Consider the following 23,276-nt stretch of genomic DNA (forward strand, 5'->3'; position numbering starts at 1 on the left):
TATCTTTTCTCATCCCTGGTGATAAGCAAATTTATCGCTGCACCCTGGCTAGTCCCAAAATAGCTGGCTCATAGGTAATTTTTATTCAAAACTGAAGGCTGTGTTGGCTCTCCCTTCCCGGATGCAAATCTCCTCTCCAGTTTCTGCTTGAGGTAGCAAGGACTGATGTGAGAGATAAAGTTACTGGGGACTAAGAAGAACACTCCCTAGCCCACCCTGCAACTCTCTCTCTCTCTCTCTCTCTCTCTCTCTCTCTCTCTCTCTCTCTTGTAACTTCCGATCTTTCAGGTAAATATGGAGGAGATGCATCCGTGCTCCTGATTCTAGGGTTTTCAGAGGAACTGTTGCTGGAGATTTCCCAACTGGAAGGCAGAAGTTTTCTTTGAGCAGCCCACAACTGCATCCCTTAATATTAATCTGATTCTGTATCCATACATAAGGACTGCTGACTGCTCTTTGAACCTCACACAAGCACCCTCTTTCAGTAGGTCCCCCCCCCCCCGGGAATCTGTTTTGGTGAAAGGAGGAAAACTCATATGTGTTCATCTTCATTCCACTCTGTTTCCTCCCCCATTACCGTATGGAAAGCAATTCTTTTTTTTACTACAACAAGGCTAAAGAACACAGTATCTGGGTGATGATAATTTTTTCTTTGTATATGACAAAGCAGCTAAAATAGCCAGCCAAGAAGATCCAATCCAAAGTGCTCATAATCAAGGACAGGAGTATGTGGATGAACTGGCATTGGGAATAATGGGCGCAGTAGAAATACCCTTAAAAGCCAAATTAAAATCCTAGTTTTGCCACAGAATCCCTTTGGGAATGGAGGGCAAACTGTTTAGTTTCCGCTTCAGTTTCTTTCTGCAAAATGAGCCTAATGGGACTTGCAATTAGTGGGAGGTCAAAGGCATTAAAAGAAGGTAACAAGAGTGGCAAAATTCAGTTGGTCGATAAAGTAGTTAGAGGACAAAATAGGCAGCAATGTTACAGGTGTCCTTTGTAAACTGCATTGTCTTTCTGAACATACGATTCCTCCAAGTGCTGGCAGCCTTCAATAAAACCTTTTCCCAAGCATAGCTGCTGTGTAATGCAAGACAAAGATGGCTGACAACTCCAAAATATCCCATTATAGCCATGCTCAGAAAAAGGCTTGTGGTGGCCAAGCCAAGCCTTTTATAAAGTTGCCTAGGCTGTCTATGGCTGTTTTCCTGGACAGGCTGTATTGCCAAGCGTAGCTTACTTGATGCAGAGGCTGGGTGTTGAAGCAATAGGAGGGCACAGGTGTACAAGGCTCTAAGGATGCACATGATGCCCCGTGAGCACACAGCTCAATATGTAGGTATGTATGCTACATGCATGTCACCCATTTACACTGCACAGGCATGCCACGTGTTTGCAGATAGGCTGGACCTGCCTAACGCGAGCCGAACGAACAAAACATTCACGTCAGGTCTTGTGCGTGGGGCTCGACGCGAGGCAAGCACAGCAATAGCCTGGGGACAGGCTACTGGAGATGTGGGAAGGAGCCCATTCCTGCCATGTCATTCTGCCACGAAATATGCCCCAGCCGCCACATGGGATTCCAGTCAGAGCATCACCTGGAAGGGAACGCCGAGGTATCTGTGGAAGAAAAAGAGCTTATAGGGAAAGGAAAGGAAAGGAAAAGGGATGGTGGAAGGGAATGGTAAAATAAAAGAAAAATGGGGGCAGGAGTAAAAAAAATACTTAACAATAAATGAATAAAAGAAAAGGAGAGGCAGGGGTCATGTCTGGCAGAACTAAACCCTCGGATTTAGTGCGGGATAGGTTTTCTTTGCCTTTAATAAATATCCAACTGTTTTACAACAGTACAATGTAGGACCGAATGCTGTCTGGAGAAGGGAAATTCCAGATTCTGTTTCCTCTGACTCATGAATCACACTGGGTAGCCACGTTGCTGTAAGCAATTAAAAATAATGACAGAGGGGAGAATTTTGCCAAGCTTAACTTCTCTTCCCACCCTGATGGGAGAAGCTGCATATGCTTAAATGCTCTCTTGTTGGCAAAACTATCGAAGGCAGAGAAGTGCAGTGCTAAATCAGGCACCCCAGCAGGTTCCCTTTTCTCTCCCACCCCCTTCCCCATGTACCAGGGATGGTCCTGGGGCACAGCAGAAGCCCCTGTGCATTTGGGGTGTTGAGCCCCCCATAACAAACCCCCACCGGGGCAGCCTCCAGCCGCCAGTCTCCTCTTCCCAGCGCCCATCCCCCCCCCGGCATTGCTGAGCAATAGCCTGGGAACATCTCACCTGGCTCCAGTGACACGTTGGCAGCTCCAGGTGAGGGACTCACCTTCCCAGCCGAGCAAGTGGAAAATGAGGGTGATGCCGGCCCTGCGGTGGCTTTTATAGGCCTGATAAAAATAGCTCTGGCTTGGCAGGCAGCAAGGGGGGCCAGGGCGTGGGGGGCTGCATGGAGGAGCCCGAGGGCTGGGTTGTCACCAGGAGAGTGCCGTCTCCCCTGCACACCTGTCATGGGCTCTGCATTTGCTCAGGGCAAATATTGACACAGCAGGGCAGGAAGGCAAGCCAGGCATGCAGGGTGGGGGGAGAGGGGGGCATCAGGAGCCCCCCAGATTAGCACCAGAGCCCTTGCTAATGGGGTTGATTAGAGCCAGCAGCCCGGGCAACTCGCTGCACAAAGAGCAGAGAGGGGGAGGGAAGGAAGGCAACGCTCATTAAACCTTCCCTGGAACAACACCAGCTGTCGCTTTCCGCCCACCTGCCTCTCTCACTTCGCTGCCCCAGGGCGGGCAGCGTGGGGAGGGGGGAGGGAGGGAGCGCAGTCCTGGGCAGGTGTATGGCACTGCTGGGAACACAGGAGGAGAAGGGAGGAAGGAGGGGATGGGCATGGCCGAGGGAGGGACGTGTAAAACGTCCACATCCTGGTTCAGGTGCAAGGGGATTGGCAGGTGCCAAGGAGAATTGGGCTTGAATGCGCAGCTTTGGGAGGGAGAACAGGAGAGGAGGCTGTGCAGAGTTCCCTTTGTCACACCGCTGGCACTGGAAGGCAAACCAGAGGGAAGCTAGGTTGCCCATTTGTGCCAGGCAGAGGCCAGCAAATTCAAATCAGGCCTAAGTGGGAAGAGTACCTTGAGTGCACTATTGAGGAGTGAGAGGCTGGAGAAAGTCACAAACTGAATGTAACTCAGCGTGGTGTTTATACACGCACACACACACACGTACGTTACGCACAGTTTGGAGACGGTCAAGCAAAAGAACTGCACACAATGTACTGGAGCTTGGGAGGTGACAGTATGCTTGGGCTTCTGCTGGAGAACAAGATTCAGTCTTTGTATTAAACGTTTGCCTAGTCCCTTTAATTATATTAAAGTGCTTTTTACAGTTTTCATTTTGCTATGTTATATTCCTCCCATTTTACATATTGGGCACCAAGGCAAGAGGTGTACTTCCTGAAGGTCTACCCAGTGATTTCATGCTGAGCGGACTTGAACCTTTACTACACATCTACAGTCATTCCGCTTGGACAAAAGTCTTCTCTCCTTGGGATCCCTCTCCCCTTGGTCTTCTGTAAACAACATCAGCATTGGCAGAGCCACCGCTGAAGTCAGTGAGACAGAGTTCTCTCTATGGAAACCAAAAAGGCCATGAGAATGAGATTTCTGAGCCAGGAACTTGGAAGAGAGTGTTGAGTTCTAGTAGTTAAGGCAGCTTTATGTGACTGAAAGAAACATTAAAGCTAGTGCGTGCGTTGCCTGTTCTGGGAATGCATTTCTGGTTCCATGTTGCAGGATTAAACTATACTCCCAAACTGAGTTAATGGATGTCATCTAACGAAACAGTATTTTAGCTTTAAAAAAACCAAACCCCTAAAACAGAGGTCAACAAGGTTTATCTTGCCTGAGCCGGATTGGTCCCACGGAGATCCCTCTGTGGGCTGGATTGTGTGCCCGTGAATGAGCGTGTCCCCCCATGCGTATGCGCCTGCACAGATGCGTTCTTCAGTGTCGGCGCCGCGGGAGCAAGGCGTTGCGCCGGTTTAGTACAGCATGTGAGTGGGCAGCTCGGTTCAGGGGCAGCTCATGGGCTGGCCAAATGACCTCTACAGGACGCTACCAGCCCATGGGCCTTAGGTTGCTGACCCCTGCCCTAAAACAGTGCTGGTAGTTAAGGCCCTAAGGCAGCCTGCAGTCAATGTTGCTAGGGGCTCTGCATCCCAAGAACCCACATTGAATGGAGTCTCTCCAGGCAAAACTAGAATTTATCCAAAGCACAGAACTGCTGCCCAAAACAGCTGCCACATCTGGAGTTCCTTTCCCCTGTAATATTTAGTAATGATACCATCATACTGTGCATTCACACACACATCCCTTGATCCACATCATGGGGCAATAGACATGGGACCTCTGGCCTTAAGAGGCATTCCTGTGTTTTCCATAATGCCTAGTTCTCCCCTTGTATGCTATGCCAGCAATGAAATTGTAAGGTTGGAGTGGACTTGCACATCATTTAGAGTAGCCTGTCAGAAATGAAACTGAAATTTCCATGTGCCAGCAGTCCCATAAAACAGAAGGGTGCAGCCTTTGTTGTAGACTTTATGATCACTACAGCAGAGTGTAGGTGCATCTGATGTCCATGAAAAGCTTATGTCATAATTTGTTATTCTTTCAGATGTCTGCCACAAGATTCTTGATTGTTATTGTAGTGTATGTGTGACAGCCAGAAGTGCCTGTAGGCTGTAAGTATAAGAAGGAAAGTAGAAGAAGCAAAGCAATTGGGGTGTGTGTGTGAAAAAGATTGATAGTAATTCAAAGAGGTTAATTTTTCATTGAATTTTGCCCTTTTTCCAGGATGACTTGACACTGTGTGGTTTTTCTTATTTAGATAACGCTTACAGGGTGGACAATGCTTTACAATGTTACTTGATTTCAAGACGAATGTGTGCTATTACTCTTGCTCCCATTTTGCAGCTGGAAATCTTAAGGACAAAGAGATTAGTGACATACCTAACACCATACAATGCGTTTTCTCCTACATATTTTAGAGACATTCTCACTCAATTTTCTTGCCTTAAGTGGCATGTTAGTTTCACTTTTGAGGGGACTCAATTTGTGCTTGCAATATAATGTGTGCAGTAACACCAGCAGCATTGGTGGGACCAGTATCAGTAGAAATCCAGGTGGGTGTTTCTTTTCTACATAATTATACAAAACATAAATTGAGCCATAAATTCAATATAAGACCTCTGCATAAAACTATATGTCACGGTCTCTTATAAATCCCTGATTTTCAAATGATAGACAGAAAGGTGATCATTTACTTCAGAGCTTTCTAAACATTCCATGTTGGAGACATGCATCATTTTGTGACACAGTAACTCAGTTTTACTTGCAAACCGGAGGTTAAACTACCTTATAAGAGCATTTGCATGACACTACTACACACTGCAGCTGACACACTAACGTGTTGCACCACACACTTTGGAAAGCTCTGCTTTACTTTGTCACAGTAGAAGTACTGGGGCGGAAGGCAGTGAGCCCAAACAGTAGGTGGAACAAGAGACAATGGTAAGCAGAGCCAACTAATTCTTGTTTTGTCCCCTTCTTTCTCCCTGCTGAGTTCTTCAAGGACAACACGGGCAGTCAGTGTCACCCTCTGGAATGGTTCTAAGTAAAAAGATAGGCAGGTGGGACTAACAGAGGACAGGGCCTTGTTTTCCGAAAGGACCAGCCAGCAGCCACTGCATTGTATTTTGTTGGAACTGTCATGAACAATACAGGACATTCGAATGGCCTTAAAAGCATTTTCCTTTCCCCAAACAATTTACCTGGGTTTTTTTTGTTATATACCAGGGGATGTGCCATGTTCTCAAAAGATTTATTAAAGCAGCCCAGGCATTCTCCAGTATGATGTTCCATCTTGTCTTACTGATGTTCTTCCCCATTCCCCCACCCCCACTTATAGCAAGGATGCCATAGAATGACACCCTGTCCTAGCCAACAAAAGTGGACCCTTACGCACCAGTTGCCTGAAGGAAAGCAACATCATCATCATCATCATCATCGTAAGCCTGCAAAGAACAGCCTGCCAACAGGTGATCCATCCACTGCTTTTGTTCTTTCTCTTTTTCAGACCAACAATGGAGAGATACAGCAGGTGTTAAATGTTTAACAGGTCTGAGGATCACACCTGGCCCAAAGAACCGCCCCCCCCCCCAAGGCTGTCAGGTGGAAAATGCACAACTGTTGTACCCCCTGCTTGTACCTGGTGGTGCTGGAAAGAGCTGCTCCTGGTGAAATTTGCCTCTCAAATACGTCTTTGTGCCTGAGTTTTCATCTTAGATAGAAATGTGCAGTAGCTGTACTGTACATGCAGAATGATATCCAAGATGGCAATGTCCTCATAAGACATGGATATCATCATTGATTTTTAGCATTCTGACCTTGGACAAAGTTTTGGCAAGACATTTTGTGGTAAAATGAAATAGGTGTGTGTTGTCCATCTAATGTCAAAATTCACCAGGTTGTCTTGTCCCATTCATTGTTAAAAGCAAGACTATGAATTGAAATAAATATTATTTTGAAGTTTGTTTTTTAAAAAATGAAGATAACTCTTTTATATATAACACATATGTGGATATCATTTTAAAACATGTCACTTGCATCAAGAATGACAGTGGGATAGCACCAGTTATAATTCAGATCAGAATCCACACACAGTATAATTTAGGAAGCAGGACATTAATCAGTGACCCGAACTGGTTAAATGATGCTACTATGTGTTAGAAAACAGAAGGTCCCTGGCTGGGCAGCAACTTGACCAAGAAGGATCTGGGCTTCATGCATGTTCAGTCATTGAGTGTGGAATTATCTTTTTAAAGGGCCAACATTCTTCATGATGCTCTCTGCCAGTTAACTTTGTGCATCTGTTCGAATGGGTCCTGTAGCAAGAACTATAGCCCTACTGATTATAAATGTTTGTTACTTTAAACCAGTGATGGCCAAACAGCTGTTTTGGGACCACAATTCCCATCATCCCTGACCACTGGTCCTGTTAGCTAGGGATGATGGGAGTTGTAGTCCCAAAACAGCTGGAGGGCCAAGTTTGGCCATCACTGCTTTAAACAAAAGAGGGGGGTTCCAGTGTAGAGGGGGAAAGATGGGTTTTGAATCTGGGGAACCAGCAAGGCACCAGGGAATAGGGATAGTCATTTTCCATTGAAATCAGGAATGAGGATCTAACCCTTTAAAATTTATTACAATTGCTTGGGGGGTTGATTGTCATAAGTGATGTCATAGACACATGTGCCCATGACAATTACACAAGAACACACTTCAATTAATAAAAAAATATTGCTTATAGAGTGAGGGTAGGAGATTTGCCAGCAACAAGAAGACTGTGTACTTGGTAAAACCGGTTTTCCCTGTTGCAGAGCCTCAGTGTGAAGGAAGGACAACCGTGTTCCACAGTCAAAACGCTCCAGGGTGGGGTGATTTGCCAAAAAAACCTGGATGTCTGTACACACCCCTTTAACAAGAGGACCAACGATGGACAAAAGGCTACTCTTTGAGAAACAGTATGTATGGGGGGGAAGGATATTCAATTGTGCAAAGGGTCTGGGCTTCTGGTGGGCATAACCACTGATGGAAAACCAAGCAGGAATGTGCACTATGTGAAAGCAACAGTTAAAATGAACTAAATGTTACTGTAAATTTTAGGAAGTGTATGAAAACAGTGGAAGATTTTTGGCTAAACACCTCACCTCATATGTTAGATACATTCAAAATTGTTGCATGAAGTTATGAAAGATGCTCCATATATGTTGGTTAAACTTTTTCTTTCTCAACACGCTCCCACATTTTGTGAATTATGATCCTACAAAAGCTGCAACATTTTTTTTGCAAGCTGGAATCCAGATAGCACAATATAAACTGGAGACTGAAATTATGCAGGTCACAATCCAGCCCTGCATCTGAGATAGATGCAAAATCCATCTTCTTTTGGAGCTATGAAGAGATTTCACACCCTTTTATATAGCAATTCACAGGATATTAGACCATAATCTTCCAAAATTTCTTTACATTGTTAGTCTTTTAATAGTAGAAGAGAGTAGAAAACAAAAGCAAATAGGGGTTTGTCTTCGTATCAGTGCATGTTCCTGTCATTGTTCCCCATTACATAAATTTTGTACAAGACAAAGCAGAATGGAACTAACAATTAGACTGTGAATCCTAAAACATTAAATTTTTATCATGGTGTTTTATCTCTTCTACATAATACATATTTAAAACCTCATCCTCATAACCTTGATTTTTTAACCATATATCCAGAATAAATTTATCAGGGGGTAATTTGTGTATTGATAAACCTTTACACATTTAGGCTATGATCCTGAGAGCAAGTTCCACTGAACTCAGAGGGACTTACTTCTGAGTAGACATGCATTGGATTGCTCTGTTTACAGGCCAGTGGTAATAATAATAATAACAATAATTTATACCCCGCCCATCTGGCTGAGTTTCCCCAGCCACTCTGGACAGCTCCCAATCAAGTGTTAAAAACAGTACAGCATTAAATATTAAAAACTCCCTAAACAGGGCTGCCTTCAGATGTCTTTTAAAGATAGGATAACTGCTTATTTCCTTCACATCTGAAGGAAGGGCGTTCCACAGGGTGGGCACCACTACCGAGAAGACCCTCTGTCTGGTTCCTTGTAACCTCACTTCTCGCAATGAGGGAACCGCCAGAAGGCCCTCGGTGCTGAATCTCAGTGTCTGGGCTGAACATTGGGGGTGGAGACGCTCCTTCAGGTATACAGGACCAAGGCCGTTTAGGGCTTTAAAGGTCAGCACCAATACTTTGAATTGTCATCGGAAACGTATGAAACATGGTTCATACAAATGAGTAAGTTGTTTCCCCTCTCAGTACATTTGAACAGAAGTATTTTTATAATTCTGTATTTTTGTATCTCCAGTCACAATTATTTCAACAATGAAGAGCCACTGACAATATATAATGCTCTTTAGAATAGAGAATCAAAAATGAATGAAGCTTGGGTGTCTAGGGGATACTAAAGGGCAAATGAGAACTAAAAGCAGTGTGCAGTGGGTGGAGATAATAGACAAACTAAGAAAGGTGTGTTTTCCCGGAGGGGGGGAGGAGTGAATAAGGTAGGATAGTTAGTCAAGGATGGGAGTCAGATTGCCTACAGTGATTGCATCATGGCTTGTGGGGTTGCCAGCTGACCAAATACAAACACATTCAACCTGGCCTGCTCTTGTGCTTTTTAACTGTTGCTTGATGTGTGATGTGGCTTGATGTGTGATGTGTAGAAGCAGCTTGTCAAGTTAGAAAGGCAATCATTTTCACAACCAACATCTGTTCAAACTTATGTTAAAGGCACAGGAGCAAAGGTTGGTGTCTAGCTAATACCCTTTCCCCCCAGATTGGGCGAGGGTTTTTTCCTCCCCGAGAAACTATTTCATGGCAAACAGCAATTCCAGGAAGCTAGATTGCTGGCAAGGCACCAGATCCTGGCTGCATAAAGCACTTATTTGTTTCTTATTCAGCATTATGCTGCTACAATAGAACAGCACTTTGTGGTTCAAACATGAGTTGGTTTATTTTTGTGATCCTGCAAGGGAGTAAGCAAGACAGTCACAGGGCTAAACTTGACTGCCAAGTAGATGTTAATTACATGACTACAATAAATGTACACTTTTCTTTTCAGTTATGTACATCAGCAAGGAGGAAGCTTGACCATGGGACCATGTGGGGAGAGAGGGGTGAGTTTAACTCTTCAGCTTCCTTGCTGCTGACCCAGGCTTAAAAACAAAAGAGAGAGAGAGAGATGTTTCTACACTTGAAATGCAAATAGCAGCTTCAGAAAGGCATTTTTGGGACCAGTAATGTGGCAGGAAGGCAAAGTGTTAAACTACTCTCCACATCTCGCAGGATCCTCAGCCTGTAACTGCTATTTACATAAGGAGGGGGAAGTGCACAGTAATTGCATTCACACAATTTTTGTCATGTTCGTTTGGCCCTGAAGCTCCTCAGCTTGGAGGCTCCATGCTCAGCTTCCTTTTGAGGGCCTAGCAGGGTGCTGCTTGCCATCACATAATGAAGCTATGGCATAGCTTGGCTCTGGGGCTCTCTTGGGTTTAGTTAGTCTCCCTCTCAAGGCAGCTAGCTAAAACAGCTCACAGAAAAGAGAAGCAATGTGCAGGCTAAAGAACAGAGCAGAGGTGCTTTACTAATAACAGCGAGGCCTCGAGCAGCAGCCTCCCCAGTAATTTAATCACATCAGACCATATTCCAGTTCATGTGTACACAGCCCATGGCTGCTCTCCATGCAGTGCACCAACCCCTGCCCACCTTTTCCATCACGCTTCAGCCATCACCTGCACAATGGGGAAGATACTGCTGTTCCCAGGCTGCTAAGCAGCATGGACACGGCCGTTTTGGCTGCATCCTCTCTAAGTGTTTCCAATCCAACCACAATAGATAGCTGCCCCTGTGCTTTCTTTGTCTTGAGATTCTTCCTAGGCTGTCTCCATTTGACACCTAAATACTACCAAGTAGCTAATAGAGCTGTTGCCCTGGTTTGCAGATAGGTAATGATACTCAGGAAAAAAGAGCAGCCAAATTAAAGCCAATTCAGACTTTCTGAAATAAATTAGCTGCAGTACAAATACTTTGTTTTTTAAAAGGCTTATGGGTTCAGGTGTTAAGTCCCCCTTCTAAGTCTGTGATGGTGAGAGTTGAAGATATTGCTGAAGTAGCTACTTGAGTACTGACAGTGTGGAGGGAACAAAAGTGTTTATTGTTGAACTAAACTGCTGTTTGAATAAAGCCACTGTTTTCAGTACTCTTCTCATGCTGTTTTAGTCACAGGAGCCTCTGCTCCAGAAACAGAAGCACAATATTTGGTTGCATGGAATTTGTCATCCTGAAGGTATGTCTGTCCATCAAGCCCTGTCATGTTTCATTTAATTTTTTTGCTCTCACCAACCTTGCAGAAACCTTTGCATGTGTGACCCATATCTTCCTCCTAAAATTGCATGTTTGGAAATTGGGGGAGGGGTTGCTTTTCTCAATAAATTCTGGATTTAGACCACCTCACATACCCCAATGATTGGGGCCAGGAGTCCTTGAGAGGAGATAGTGAAATAAGTTAAAATCTTTGCTAAAAATGAACAAAGCAGCTCTGGCAAATGGATGGGTTAGGCACAATGGCAATTCAGCATTGTCAAAAAAGGGGGGGGGGAATGTTGATCAAGGATGATAGTCATGACATTAACCTAAAGAGATAAGGCAAGACTACTGTCCACAGAAAAGTTTATAATTCTATATTGAGGTAAATTTTGCACACAAGACATTGCAGTGAATGGCGTACCTTGGTTTATTGTCAGTCTGCTGGCTGGTTGCTGCATAACAGAACACAGGATCATGCTACCTCTCACACTTCAAATTCTTTGTTCCAGTTTTCATAGATGCTTATGTGTGTTGAGGTTATGCTAACAATTTTGTATTACAATTAGAACACATTTTGGATAGATACCTCTGCAAATTCAAAAACAGGACACTCAAAAGAGATCTTTGAAAGATGCAAATCAAGCTGCTAGGAGAGTATATTTGGTGATGTTTAGAAACTGCAACACACTGCTGTTACAGAACTTCACAGCTCAGTGGCCCAAGCCCGACAATGTATAGCATTCTGAAAATGTTTGTGTGGTGATCTAGCCTTTAAAAAAAACACCTTCGAGGTTTGTAGACCTCTAGCTCCTGGAAACTAAAAAGGAATGACAGAATGAAGAGTCTCTCCATAAACAGCCTGTTTTTAAACAGCTGCATGCTGAGGCTCAGGCCACCCCAGTTGGCTTTCCGTCAAGTTTGTATTATTTTAATCTTGGTTCCTAGTGTTCAGAAAGGCTTTGTGGCTTGCATATCTGGTTGCCAGATTTCATTATGTAGGAATCGTAGCAGCAAGGAAAAGTGCACCCTGTGCTGTCCTCTGCGGAGGCTGGAGCGCTGACAAACTAGACTGCACTGCCCCTTGGTGGAGGAAAAGTTGAACACTTACAATACAAGAGGCTTGCCAAGATGAAAACAAAGTCATCTTAATTTGAAAAAATAATCTCTCTCACACATGGCACAAGTGAAACCACTTCTGCTTTGGTGCAAACCAGAGTTGTATTTTGAAGGCTGCATGATAAAGATCCCGTGCTGTTATTGAATAGGGTAGGGTCACATAGGTTTCTTTGCAAGTCACTTCTCCTTTGACCCACCTCCAAGAAAGCAGCTTTCCAGTGGCACCATGGCTCCTACAGGGACTGGCCAGATGCAAATACTGGACTTGTGTGATACCAGAGTTCTTCAAGCCCCTAGGGGGGCAAGATGATGTGCCGCTGCCCTTCAGAGTCCTTGTTCTCTCTGGAGGCACAGGTCAGGGGTGCTGTGGTGGGGTGGAGCAGAGACGGCTTGTGCATTGGAGCAATGGGACTGATAGTTCTGAAATAAAAAGCTCCCTTTCAGTTTTTACAACTTCATAATACTAAAGAAAGTATTCTAAAGCCCCAGGTCCAGTTTCTGACTTTAAAAAAGCATGGCTGGGCATGTTCTTTGCTAGAGACCTTGGGAAGATACCACCTAACAGGATCCCAATGGCACACTTCTCATACCTTCTTGCTTGATTTCCTTGTGTAGCAGCAGGTACCATGAGAACCTTCTATTCTGACTGATGCACACCTCTCCAGGCTTAACCTTAGTGGATTCCTTACTGCTTTTACCTCTTACCAGTCTCCTCTGGCCAGCAGCGGAGTGTATGCTGGAAGTGCCAGGGAAGCTGCTGCCCACTCTCCTGCCCTCCGCCACCAGGTCATGCCTGTTACTGCAGCCAGGCGTAAAGCCAGGTGTAAACCAAGGAGGGTGCGTGGCAGCATTGCCACCAACACTTCTGTTTTCTGCTGCCGGGTCAGAAGTACCGTATTTTTCACACCATAGGACGCACCGGACAATAGGACGCACCTTGTTTTAGAGGGGGGAGAACAAGAAAAAAAAAATCTCCCCCTCTCTGCCCAGCGCCCCTTCAGCGAAGCGGCAGGAGGCGCTGCGCAGAGAGGGGGAGAATTTCCCCCCTCTTGTTTTCCCGCTCTAAAACAAGGTGCCGTTCAGGCGGCTACCTTGGAAGCCTGGAGAGCGAGAGGGGTCGGTGTGCACCGACCCCTCTCGCTCTCCAAGCTTCAGGTTCCTTTCGACCTGCTCTTTGGGGCTGGCGGGGGGAAGCCCACCACCAGCCCCAAAGAGCAGGTCAGGGAGCAGCGGAAAGGCGCAGCGGAGAGGCTGCTGCCATAGTCGCGCGTCACCTCTCCAGCTGGGAGAGGGTCACGGGGCTATGGCTTCTTTAGCCCCTCACGCGCTCTCCCAGCTGGAGATGTAGCGCGCGGCTAAAGAGGATCCTGCCATAGCCGCGCGTCACCTCTCCAGCTGGGAGAGGGTTGTGGGGCTATGGCTCCTGCAGGGCTCCCCACACTGCGAATGTCTGCCCGGCGCAAGGGGCGCTCTGCTTCAGGGCGCCCCTCGCGCCGGGCGGCAGGCTGCTATCCGCAGCGTGGGGAGCCCTGCGGGGAACTCCCGCAGGGCTGCCTAGGCTGCGGGTGTGTTCCCGAAGCGCCAGGCGCTCTGATTTCAGCGTGCCCGGCGCTCTGGGAAGCAGGCTGCTATCCTCTATAGGGGCTCCTTCCATAGCCGCGCCACCTCTCCAGCCGGGAGAGGGTAGCGGGGCTATGGCGTCTTCACTCCATAGGACGCACACACATTTCCCCTTCATTTTTGAAGGGGAAAAAGTGTGTCCTATAGAGCGAAATATACGGTAACCCACCAGCAGAGCTGCTGCCGCTGGGCATAAGGAGTGCCACAGTCAAGGAGGGTGGGTGGCAGTGCTACTGCCCACTCACTTGGCTCTCCTCCCCTGGACAAGCACCACAGCCAAGGAAGGAGCCTATTGTGGGGTCATCTGTTTGCACAGACCCCTCTCGAAATTGCACCTGAGGCCACAACACTCAACACACTACACCTCTTCCTCCCCCCAGACCTTCTTTCCCTTTATTCACCATCTCCTTTAGCTTCAACCATATACCCATTTTCCTCATCTTTTGTGCTTCCATTCTGTGGCCATTGAGCAGGCCAATCACACCACAAGGTGAGACAATCAAAAAAGGAAACCAATAGCATACAAAAGAAAAGAGGGACGAACATTCCAACCACAAGGACATAAATGACCCTCTGCTACTAAGCTTTCATAGTTACTAAATAGGCATCAACCAAGTTCTTCTATCCTTTTGTTCTAGGCTCATTCAAAAATGAAATAATTTATTATTATTATTATTATTTATTTATTTATTATTATTATTATTATTATTATTATTATTATTATTATTATTCTTCCATACCCCGTTACTCACTTTTGGGAGAAAACAGTAGGGAGTGCAATGATTCTGGGTCGTGCTGTCAGCACTACCTCCCCACGACTGGCCTCCACCAGAACGTTTCTGATGGTGTTTTCCAGCACCATCTCAGTCAGATTTGAAAATGCTGGCAACCTTTAGAGAAAAGAGCATTTCAGTTCTCCCTCACCAGGGAAGTTGGTGTTTCCAAGCATGCTTACAGAATGGTACTACAGCATAGTGCCCACCCTACTCGCTACCTTTTTAATAGCATAGCTGACTAGTTGGCAAAGTTCTAACAAACCAAAGGCACACTGGCCTAAATGAAAAAAGCTAAACCAGTTTTATTGAAAGGGTGTATTCACAGACAGGACAGATGAATAGATGAGTCCATATATAGAACTGAATGTCTATGATGGGACTCAGAAAGTACCAGCACACACACACCAGGCTAGTAAAAAGTAAGAGAGGTTCTAGGCTGAAGCTTAGGCACAGATTCATTGCTTCTCTCTAATACACTGGAATCCTTCTCAACTGCTCACTTCTATGGGCAAAAGAAAAGCAACAGTCCTGTCAGGGAAGGGAGTAAATTTTGTCGCTTGCTCAAGTATGTGCCAGACTGCAGTCTCATTTCTTTCTCCCATAGGAATGTATTTTTCCCTTTGCTTTCTAAAGGGAATATACTGGAGTGGAGGGGAAAAACCATCCCTCCATCTCAGATACTGATGGGCTCAACATCAGGGATGAGGCCAAGTTTTGCACTACATCTTCAATGTCTCCAATTATAGCTGCTTTGCTTTCTCCCACAGACATGAATGGCTGCTTTTGGCTTTTGTGGAGGAAGAGAAATGCATCCCATGATATAGCAACAGGCACTTTGATAGTGCAGAATATAACCTAAAATGTGTCGCTTAGCAATATTTTGAAATTTGGAATATTGTGGCAAGAGTTAGCATTTTAAGGACATAGGTGAGCCGCAGGGACATGGAATGAGTGACATTCTTTTAAATATTTTTTAAGTCAGGACACTAGCTCAAAATCATTGTTGAATCCTGCCCATTGTTCTGTGCATCTTTTGCATTACGTAAGTATTGTCACCAGAGTATAGCTATTTTGCTGAGAACCCCTACTTAGATATGCCCCTCAATTTGGCTCACCTGATAATGGTTTCTTTCTGCTCCCGGAATTGTTCCTTCCGAATAATGACACTTAGACTCTCTTGAGCTTCTGAAGTTTCTGTAGGAGATCTCTCTTGTACTCCTCCAGCATCTTCATCTTCTGCTCTACACTTAGGGCTAAACTCTGGGGAAGTTGGTGTTGTAGAGGTACCACCTGGGCTGTGCTTCTGTTTGGCTGACTCCTCACTCCAGAACTGGCAGAAGTAGGGTGTGGGCTCTGCTAGGCTTCTGATCACTGCTTCCTGGAACTGGCTTTCCTCCAGCAGCCCCCTAGAATGTCAGGAGAGAATTCACTTTGGAATGAAAGACAGAGCTGGCTGCCTTTGTCACACTGTTGCCCTCTGCCCCCAAACCCTGGGAATATGAAAAGCCAGCGTCCCCTTGAGACTATCCAGGTATACATCCGAAGGGATACGTGTAGGAAAAAGGTATTGGAAGTCTTCCCTGAATATAGGTTCCCCCACATCACACTAAATTAGTAAAATTGGCTGCAGTGAGATGTCATGGTGAATTATCAGCAAGAAAGCAGAGCAAGAGATGCAAAAGCTCAAAAGACTGCCACTCCCCTTATGAACTGACCCTGCCCTGTGATCATCATTTGAAGCCCTTCTTCATGTGCCTCCTTCACAAGAGGTCTGGAGGGTGGCAACACAAGAATGGGCCTTTTCTGTGGTGGCTCCCCATTTGTGGAATGCTCTCCTTAGCGAGGTGCGCCTGGTCCCTTCACCTTTTTCGCACCAGGCAAAAACATTTCTCTTCAACCAGGCGCTTGGCTGGTTAACATTTGATGGCTTTTTTAATGTGTTTGTGGGAGGGAGGTTATTGGTTTGTCTTTGTTTTATGTATTTTGTATATTTCTGTTGTGAACCACCCTAAGATCTTAGGGTGATTATTATTATTTAATTTGTATACTGCCCTTCACCCAATGTCCACAATTGATTAAATCTTCCCTTTCCTGCAGGAATTTGAACTAATTTACCTCCATGTTACTTGGTCACTACAATGAAGTGGACTTGGACCAGGACGACCTGACTTTCAAATCTCCATTCAGTCATGAGGTTCACTCCACGCCTTGGAGAATGCCAAGTCTCAGCCTAATCCACGCAAGAGCATAGGAATCTGCCTTATTCAGAGCCCATGTGGCTCATTATTGACTTACTTGCAACAGCTCTCCAGAGTTGCAGACAGGAGTCTTTCCTCAGCCCTTCCGAGAGATGCCATGAATTGCACTTGGGACCTTTTGCATGCCAAGCATGTACCCTGCCACACCCATTCCCTATGGCCTTTCCCCACCTCATAGGATTACTGTGAGGACACAGTGCAATAACTCCTGTACACTATTGCTGACCACCTTGGAGGAAAAGAAGGCAAATGTGACAAATGCAAACGCCTAGCCTTGCAATTCTATGCATCTGAGCAGACTGTTATGAAAGCATATTCTGCCTTTGAACAGCAGGATTCTGGTTGAGGAGCCACCCACTTGATCACTGTCGACAGCATGTCTGTCACTAGCTGTGCCTCCTGTTCCGTGCAGCTTGCTAACGCCATCAAACTTGGAGATCCGCTCTTGCTCCTGCTCCTGCTCCTGCTTCTGCTCCTGCTCAGCGTATTCCTTCTGATTGTCGTCTTCTTAAGTTGGCTGGAAAGAGGTCAACAAGGAGAATTAAAGTGCCTTGTCAAATGATACGAAAATGCCATGAACCACAGGGTCTCTAGAAACAAGCCAAGATTTTTGTCCTCTGGCTCAGTTTGTTAAATTTCCCCACAATCCACAGCAGTGGATTGGAAGGAATCAGACTCACACACTGCTTTTCTCAATTCCAACATACAAATGTTAAGAAAAACAAGATGTAAAGCAGCTTTCGTAAGAGTGAGATTTACGTAAGATTCACAATTTCCTTATGCATTGGGTTGTATTCAACTAAGTCCTACCTAGAGTAGATGGTGTAGAGCAGTTGAAATTAATATGCTGGTCATGTTGTAAAGCAAGCTTCCCCTGAACTGAACTTGTGATTTTATTATTTTAACTGTTTTTAATTGTTATGTTTTTAAATTATTTGTGTTACTGTATATTTTAATAAAGGAAGTTTTAGTGTACTCTTAATTATGGATTGATTTTATACTTGTAAACCACTTAGAAGACATCATAGCATATCAGTATTACAGTATATAAATTATTAATAATAATGTCCATTAACTTCACCAGGTCTACTCTGAGTAAGACCAGTATTGAATACCACCCATTGCTTTTTGAAGAAACCGTTTTGGATGCCAGTAACAAACAGCATCTCATTTATTTGTCTTGTAGGAGAATATACTGAGAACCAACATCTCCCCTGGGGACCTGGGGACAGGGGAAGGCCTTACCGGAAAAGGAAGTGCTGGGGCAGGTCATTAGGGAAGTTGACCAGGTAGTCATCAGTTGAGTGTGACCTGGCTGTGACCCCCAAGTGCATGAGGAAGGGCTTGGGGGGCTCCGGTTTCACCCACAACCTGCTGGCATCTTTGTTCCTCGTGAGCTTCCTCTGGCTGCGGCTGGCAGGAGGGTTAGGCACATGGATGTTCCTAATGGGTGGAAGAGTCTGTTGGGGTAGATTTTAAAAGGCACTCTTTAATGAATGGGTTGGAGCCCTCCAAAGCCAACCACCACTATGTATTTTGTGTTCCCATTTTGTATTTGTATGTTGTAAACCACCCTGTCTTTTTGGATGAAGGGTGGTATACAGATTAAATAACAACCACCACCAGAACAAATTGCTTAAAAGAGGGGTAGGGGTTTCTTTCTGTTTTATACACAGTTCCAATTTTCAGCCTTCATCTTGGTTCTCCCATGAATTAGGCTGTGCATAGACCTCTCTCTCAAACACAAATGTGTGGAGAAAAGAATGGACTATATATAAAAAAATACAGTAATTACTCAGAACCTTCACCACATCATTCTTAGGGGCTCATTACTGGACTAAGAAGTACCCTCAAGCTAAGAACCTGCTCCTTCAGCAGAATTGTGATTCCCGTCCAAGCACCACTTAACACACACACACACACACACAATTTTTTTCTGTGCTGCTATATCACAAAATATCAAAGTAGTATATACTGCTCAAACATAAAACATCATTTAAAGATGAAATTAAAAATTCAAGAATACAGATAATCAGTAAGGCTAATCAAAATTAAACGGCTCCAAAGGTCTGTTGGCGCAAGTAGTCTTCAAGAGACCTCTGAAAGTCAAAAGCAAGGATGCTTGCAAAATCACTGCTGAAACACAGTTCCACAGCATGGGACAGGCAACTTCTCTGGACAGAAGAACCACCCCAACAGTGAAGAAGCTGGATTGAGCTTCAGTTTATTGACCCTTATCCAGCCCATTACCAAAGTCAGGCACTGGTTTACCATGCAGAGAAACAGAACTATGTGTCCTCAGCATATTGATGACAACACACTCCAAAACACCAGATGACTCTTCTCGGTAGTTGCTGTGCCTGCTTGCCACATTGTGGTTAGACTATATGACTATTCCTTTCTTAAGGAAGATTGATTCTGTAGGCTGGAAGCTGAAGCTGTTTTTGCACAGCACTGATTGGCTGGTAGTGGTAACTTTTGATCCCAGAGCAGCTTTGCAAATTAAACCACCCCGGCCCCCCCCCGAACAATACATTTTTTTAAAAAAATGCAAAGAGATTTTGGATCACATCAACATTTAAGTGGTAGTTCAGTAAACATTTTCAAAAGGCAGGCAGCTCACCTAAACCACTGGGGAGCAGGGAGTAATGGGACACAACTACAAAATCAGTATTTAAAATGGACTATGCAGTGTAGTGGAAAGGCAGACAGAAATCTGACACATACATCAAAGTGGTGGGGACTAGCTCTTGTTTTTGGATAATCCATATGCCCCCAAAATGCATTTTTCCTGATCATCATACTGGATTGCTACCCACCCTGCAGCAAAGCATTTTCAAATAATACAGAAAAGCTGTACAGTCAAAACAGACCCAACAAATGCTTTGATAGCAACACACAATTATTCTGTGTGCGTGGGCACTTCCATTCTGCCACCAAAATGCCAAATTCTTAATCAAGCATCCTAGCTCTGAAATAAGAGCCCCATTGGTTCACTGCCCTATCCGTCACCCTCAGAAATCTCAACATATTCCACTTCAGAGAAGGTAACAGTCAACTTATTACCTTGTATTTCCGGATCACTGGGTGTGTGGCAGAAAGCTTTGCTGACGCCAAGTTTGAAGCCCCCTAAACAAAGGGAAGAAAATCATAGTAAACGTAACCATGATGCTGTTACACAATGACATAAAGTAAGGTACTCAATGGTGCAAAGAAAAGTATATGCAAATGTTTATAACAAAGCCCGAGCCAAAGGAAGGTGCAGTTTTGAGCAGAGGGGAGCAACAGTCAATGGAGCAGGGGCTTAACCCTTTCTGTACCAGCCATTTTTCCCCTCAAACTGCTTTGCCCCATGTGAGGTTCTAGATGGATAATCTGGAACAGCATAGGGGGAAATCCTTCATTCCTTCCTTCCTTCCTTCCTTCCTTCCTTCCTTCCTTCCTCCCTTCCCTAATGCAATAATAGCTTGCAATTTGCAAACAGAATGAAAATTCAGAGTTAAAAACAGCAATCACAACAATGTGTGTAAGAGATTTCGAGGAAATTGCCTACAGAGAAAAGGTTCAAAACTCTTTTCTCCCTTGCTCCTCTTCTGCTCACAACAACAGCCTCCTGAGACTCCTCTGCATTTTTGCAAATGCATATAGCTGTGCTTCACAACATGCCTTTTCATATAACATGTACAAGTACACTAGTCAGGGAGCTGTAATTGGCTGTAGCTGCCTGCTGAGTGTATCCTAACAAAAAATCCAAGTTTGCCTTCATGTAACTTGTGAAATGACCTTGAATTTCTGTGCTGAATGGCAGGAATTTAGTAAACTTCTGTGAAAATCTGCCAACTCGTAACATGGTTTGCATAAAACTGCAGAACAGTTATGGAACTGGTTCCCCTCTCTCTTTCTGTTCCCTTAATGTGCTCAATCTAAAAGGCACCTCCAGAATGTCAGTATTTTGAGGGAGGGAATCAAGTGCATAGCAGAATGTTAGGTTTGTGCCATTAAAGTGGATGAAAGCAACACATCCACTTAAAAAACCCCCAGACTTTTTGTCATTTGTAATGTGATGGGGAAATGTGTTGTAAAGTGGGATGGACAAGCAGGAGCACGTATAAACACCCTGCAAGCAAATAAGGATGAATGCTCAACAAACAGGTGGTCTGGAGGGGCCCTAAACATTCTGGCTTTATTTTCAACATGCAAATTAGCATATGTAGCTAGATGAGGACAGGTGCCAATGCAGGAATCCTGACAAGTGTTATCATCAGAAGAGGAAATTTGCAGAGCATTGTATCTGACACAAATGCAAAGAAGATGAGTTTTTATGAGTGTGAAGCAGGCAGATCTAATACACGGGGACAATTCACCTGGAATTTCTCCTGTGCAAGTTTCACTGAAATGAACAGTTGTTAATTAGGTTTGTGCAGGAGAACTTCCTGGAGGCTTGTGTCCTGGGTTAATTAATTTGAGGAGGATGCCGCTTGGATTTTCCACCTCAAGTGCTGCAATGTCTTGAGCTTGCCCCACAGAAAGCAGCTCAGTTGCTAACAGGTTCTTAATATCACTTTTGTCTCCCCCCGATTTACATTTGGAAACTGTATGTGGGAAAGCAACCAGAAGATGGCTGAAAATACATATTTGTAAAGTCTGAACACTCACATAGCTTTCTCAATTGTGGGACTCAAGTCTCATTTGTGCCTGACCAGTCCACCACTACAAAGATGCCTATCTTCACTTAAGTCACTTTTTGCCCTACATGTGCTTGCAAAACACCAATAGAATCATGTGATACAGGTGTCACTTTGAACAGAAAACCCATCCAAAGAAGCTGTACTGTTCTTTTTTCGGTGCTAAAATCTCCCTCTCTGGAAGGCCAGCTTACCACTGGAAACTGTTTTAGGTTCTTCTGTGTATCCAGGTCTTTCTCTGTGATGGTGAACTCCACAGCCTGGCGTGCCTTCTCAGCTTCCCATTCTTGCAGCTCTTTCTCATACTGATCAAGTGGGTGCTGGGTAAAAATCTACAGGGGACAAACCTATGATTAACTCAGCATTCTGCAAGTTTGCACTCCTGCTACTTCAGTACTCTTAGATGATGAAAAACTTGCTCTGCCTATAGACATATTGTCTTCTAAGTATGAATTTCTAGCAAAGCTCTTTCTTTTCTGACCTTATACACCAAATGTGTGGAAACAATAACTTGTCCAACCAGTCAAAGCAAAGAGTTAACCGGGATCTCAAAAACCTCCCACCAATATCTCAGTAAGATTTAGAATTCTTAGTTAACACACAATCAAAGAGGGAACAAGGTGGTTGCAGAGCAGCAACTACAAGTGTTTGGACCAAGGACGAACCTCAACTGCAGCACCCTGAGAAATTATGAGGGGGGAAATTGAGCCATGCCGGCTCAACAGCATCCTCGTTTGTTGTATGTATTTGTCACCTCATACAATAAGTTTCTAGGTGATGTGCAACAGTGGTACTATAGGAGTAGGTAATGTAATTGGAGTCGAGTATATTTCAGTAATCTAGCAACATCCTTGGGTTTTGGTGTTCAAAGAAGTGATGATCTAAAGTACACACTAATCCTCACCTCACATATCAAATCTATGTTGTAGAAGCATGGAATTTCACCAGCATACAGTGTGAGAACAAATGAGACGCTCTCCCCAGCCTGCACAACTCCAGTCTCTGGAATAATGTCCATTACCTTGAAACAAAGAAAGTGGTTGTCAGAAGCATTAGCAGTGCATAATGCATCCCCACCAGAACTTTTTCAGGGCTATGGCTTCTAACCATTAGGACAGGAGGGTATGTGGCTTTCAGTACTCCAGCATCACAGTGGGAGAGGCCACAACACTGCCAAAGGGGACCAAGAGCAATCAGACAGATGAAGCTCACCACCATGGAATTGGAAGTCCCAGTGTGCCAAGAAAAAACAATGGCCTCATTCTCGGAGGCATTGTTGAGAAAAAAGAGTCGGCTGCATTTACTGTAGACTGGGATGTTGCCAAAACAAATCCGGGGATGAGATAAGTACACCGTCTGCAAAGAGAATAAACAGAGGGTGATCCCCTATCCTAACAAGATGGGATCTCTTGTCTCCCCCTTCCCCACCCACCCCTCCCTGTGAAAGGAAGCTAGAACAGTGCTACCAGTGACAGACATTTAAGCAGCACTAATGCATGAAACATGTCTAAAAAAAATACAGATTAATGGTAGCAGCCTGTTTCACAAAACTCTCTCAGCTACAGATTTGATCCAATTGCAACAATGCTTTCCTAGTAGGAGGCATCCGTATGGGAGGATTGTGAAAAGACTCCTAGTGTAGCTGAAGCAAAGGGTTAACCGGGATCTCAAAAACCTCCCACCAACATCTCAGTAAGATTTAAAATTCTTAGTTAACACACAAATATAGGTCAAAACCCCAGTACTTCAAGGGGACAACATTCTGTGCTCATCCAGTTCTCCCCCCTCTCCCAGTTCTTTTCTACCCAAAGGGGAAGGAGAAAGTCATGGTCGTAGCAACACATGCCAC

General features: G+C 44.7%; 2 protein-coding genes and 1 long non-coding RNA gene across 9 annotated transcripts in view; 1 reads left to right on the forward strand and 2 right to left on the reverse strand.

Annotated features, from left to right (window-relative positions):
* The window catches only part of CRYBA2 (crystallin beta A2), a 31,099-nt gene extending 28,683 nt beyond the window's left edge, over positions 1–2,416 (reverse strand). The window contains exon 1 of the mRNA XM_079969597.1: positions 2,412–2,416. The gene's annotated coding sequence lies outside the window, so the exon portion shown is untranslated. The remainder of the gene's footprint in view (positions 1–2,411) is intronic.
* On the forward strand, positions 1,919–17,094 carry LOC307212430. Of its 2 annotated transcripts, XR_013836991.1 has the most exons (7): positions 1,919–2,317; positions 5,963–6,092; positions 7,431–7,574; positions 9,729–9,783; positions 10,886–10,952; positions 15,252–15,314; positions 16,582–17,094. It is a non-coding gene; the product is annotated as an uncharacterized lncRNA (long non-coding RNA). The 2 variants fall into 2 exon arrangements; XR_013836992.1 differs by lacking the exons at positions 1,919–2,317; positions 5,963–6,092 and adding an exon at positions 6,135–6,220.
* Positions 11,611–23,276, reverse strand: part of CFAP65 (cilia and flagella associated protein 65) — a 41,319-nt gene continuing 29,653 nt past the window's right edge. For all 6 annotated transcript variants that reach the window (XM_079968458.1, XM_079968460.1, XM_079968456.1 and 3 more), the window contains 9 exons: positions 22,640–22,783; positions 22,332–22,448; positions 21,622–21,759; positions 19,809–19,871; positions 17,988–18,202; positions 17,101–17,259; positions 15,600–15,890; positions 14,461–14,598; positions 11,611–12,508 (listed from right to left, as the gene is read on the reverse strand). In XM_079968458.1, coding sequence (XP_079824584.1) covers positions 12,382–12,508; positions 14,461–14,598; positions 15,600–15,890; positions 17,101–17,259; positions 17,988–18,202; positions 19,809–19,871; positions 21,622–21,759; positions 22,332–22,448; positions 22,640–22,783 — 1,392 coding nt within the window. In that variant the 3' untranslated portion in view covers positions 11,611–12,381. The remainder of the gene's footprint in view (positions 12,509–14,460; positions 14,599–15,599; positions 15,891–17,100; positions 17,260–17,987; positions 18,203–19,808; positions 19,872–21,621; positions 21,760–22,331; positions 22,449–22,639; positions 22,784–23,276) is intronic.

Source organism: Podarcis cretensis (assembly GCF_951804945.1).
Source record: "Podarcis cretensis genome assembly, chromosome: 1".
Classification (NCBI taxonomy): Eukaryota; Metazoa; Chordata; class Lepidosauria; order Squamata; family Lacertidae; genus Podarcis; species Podarcis cretensis.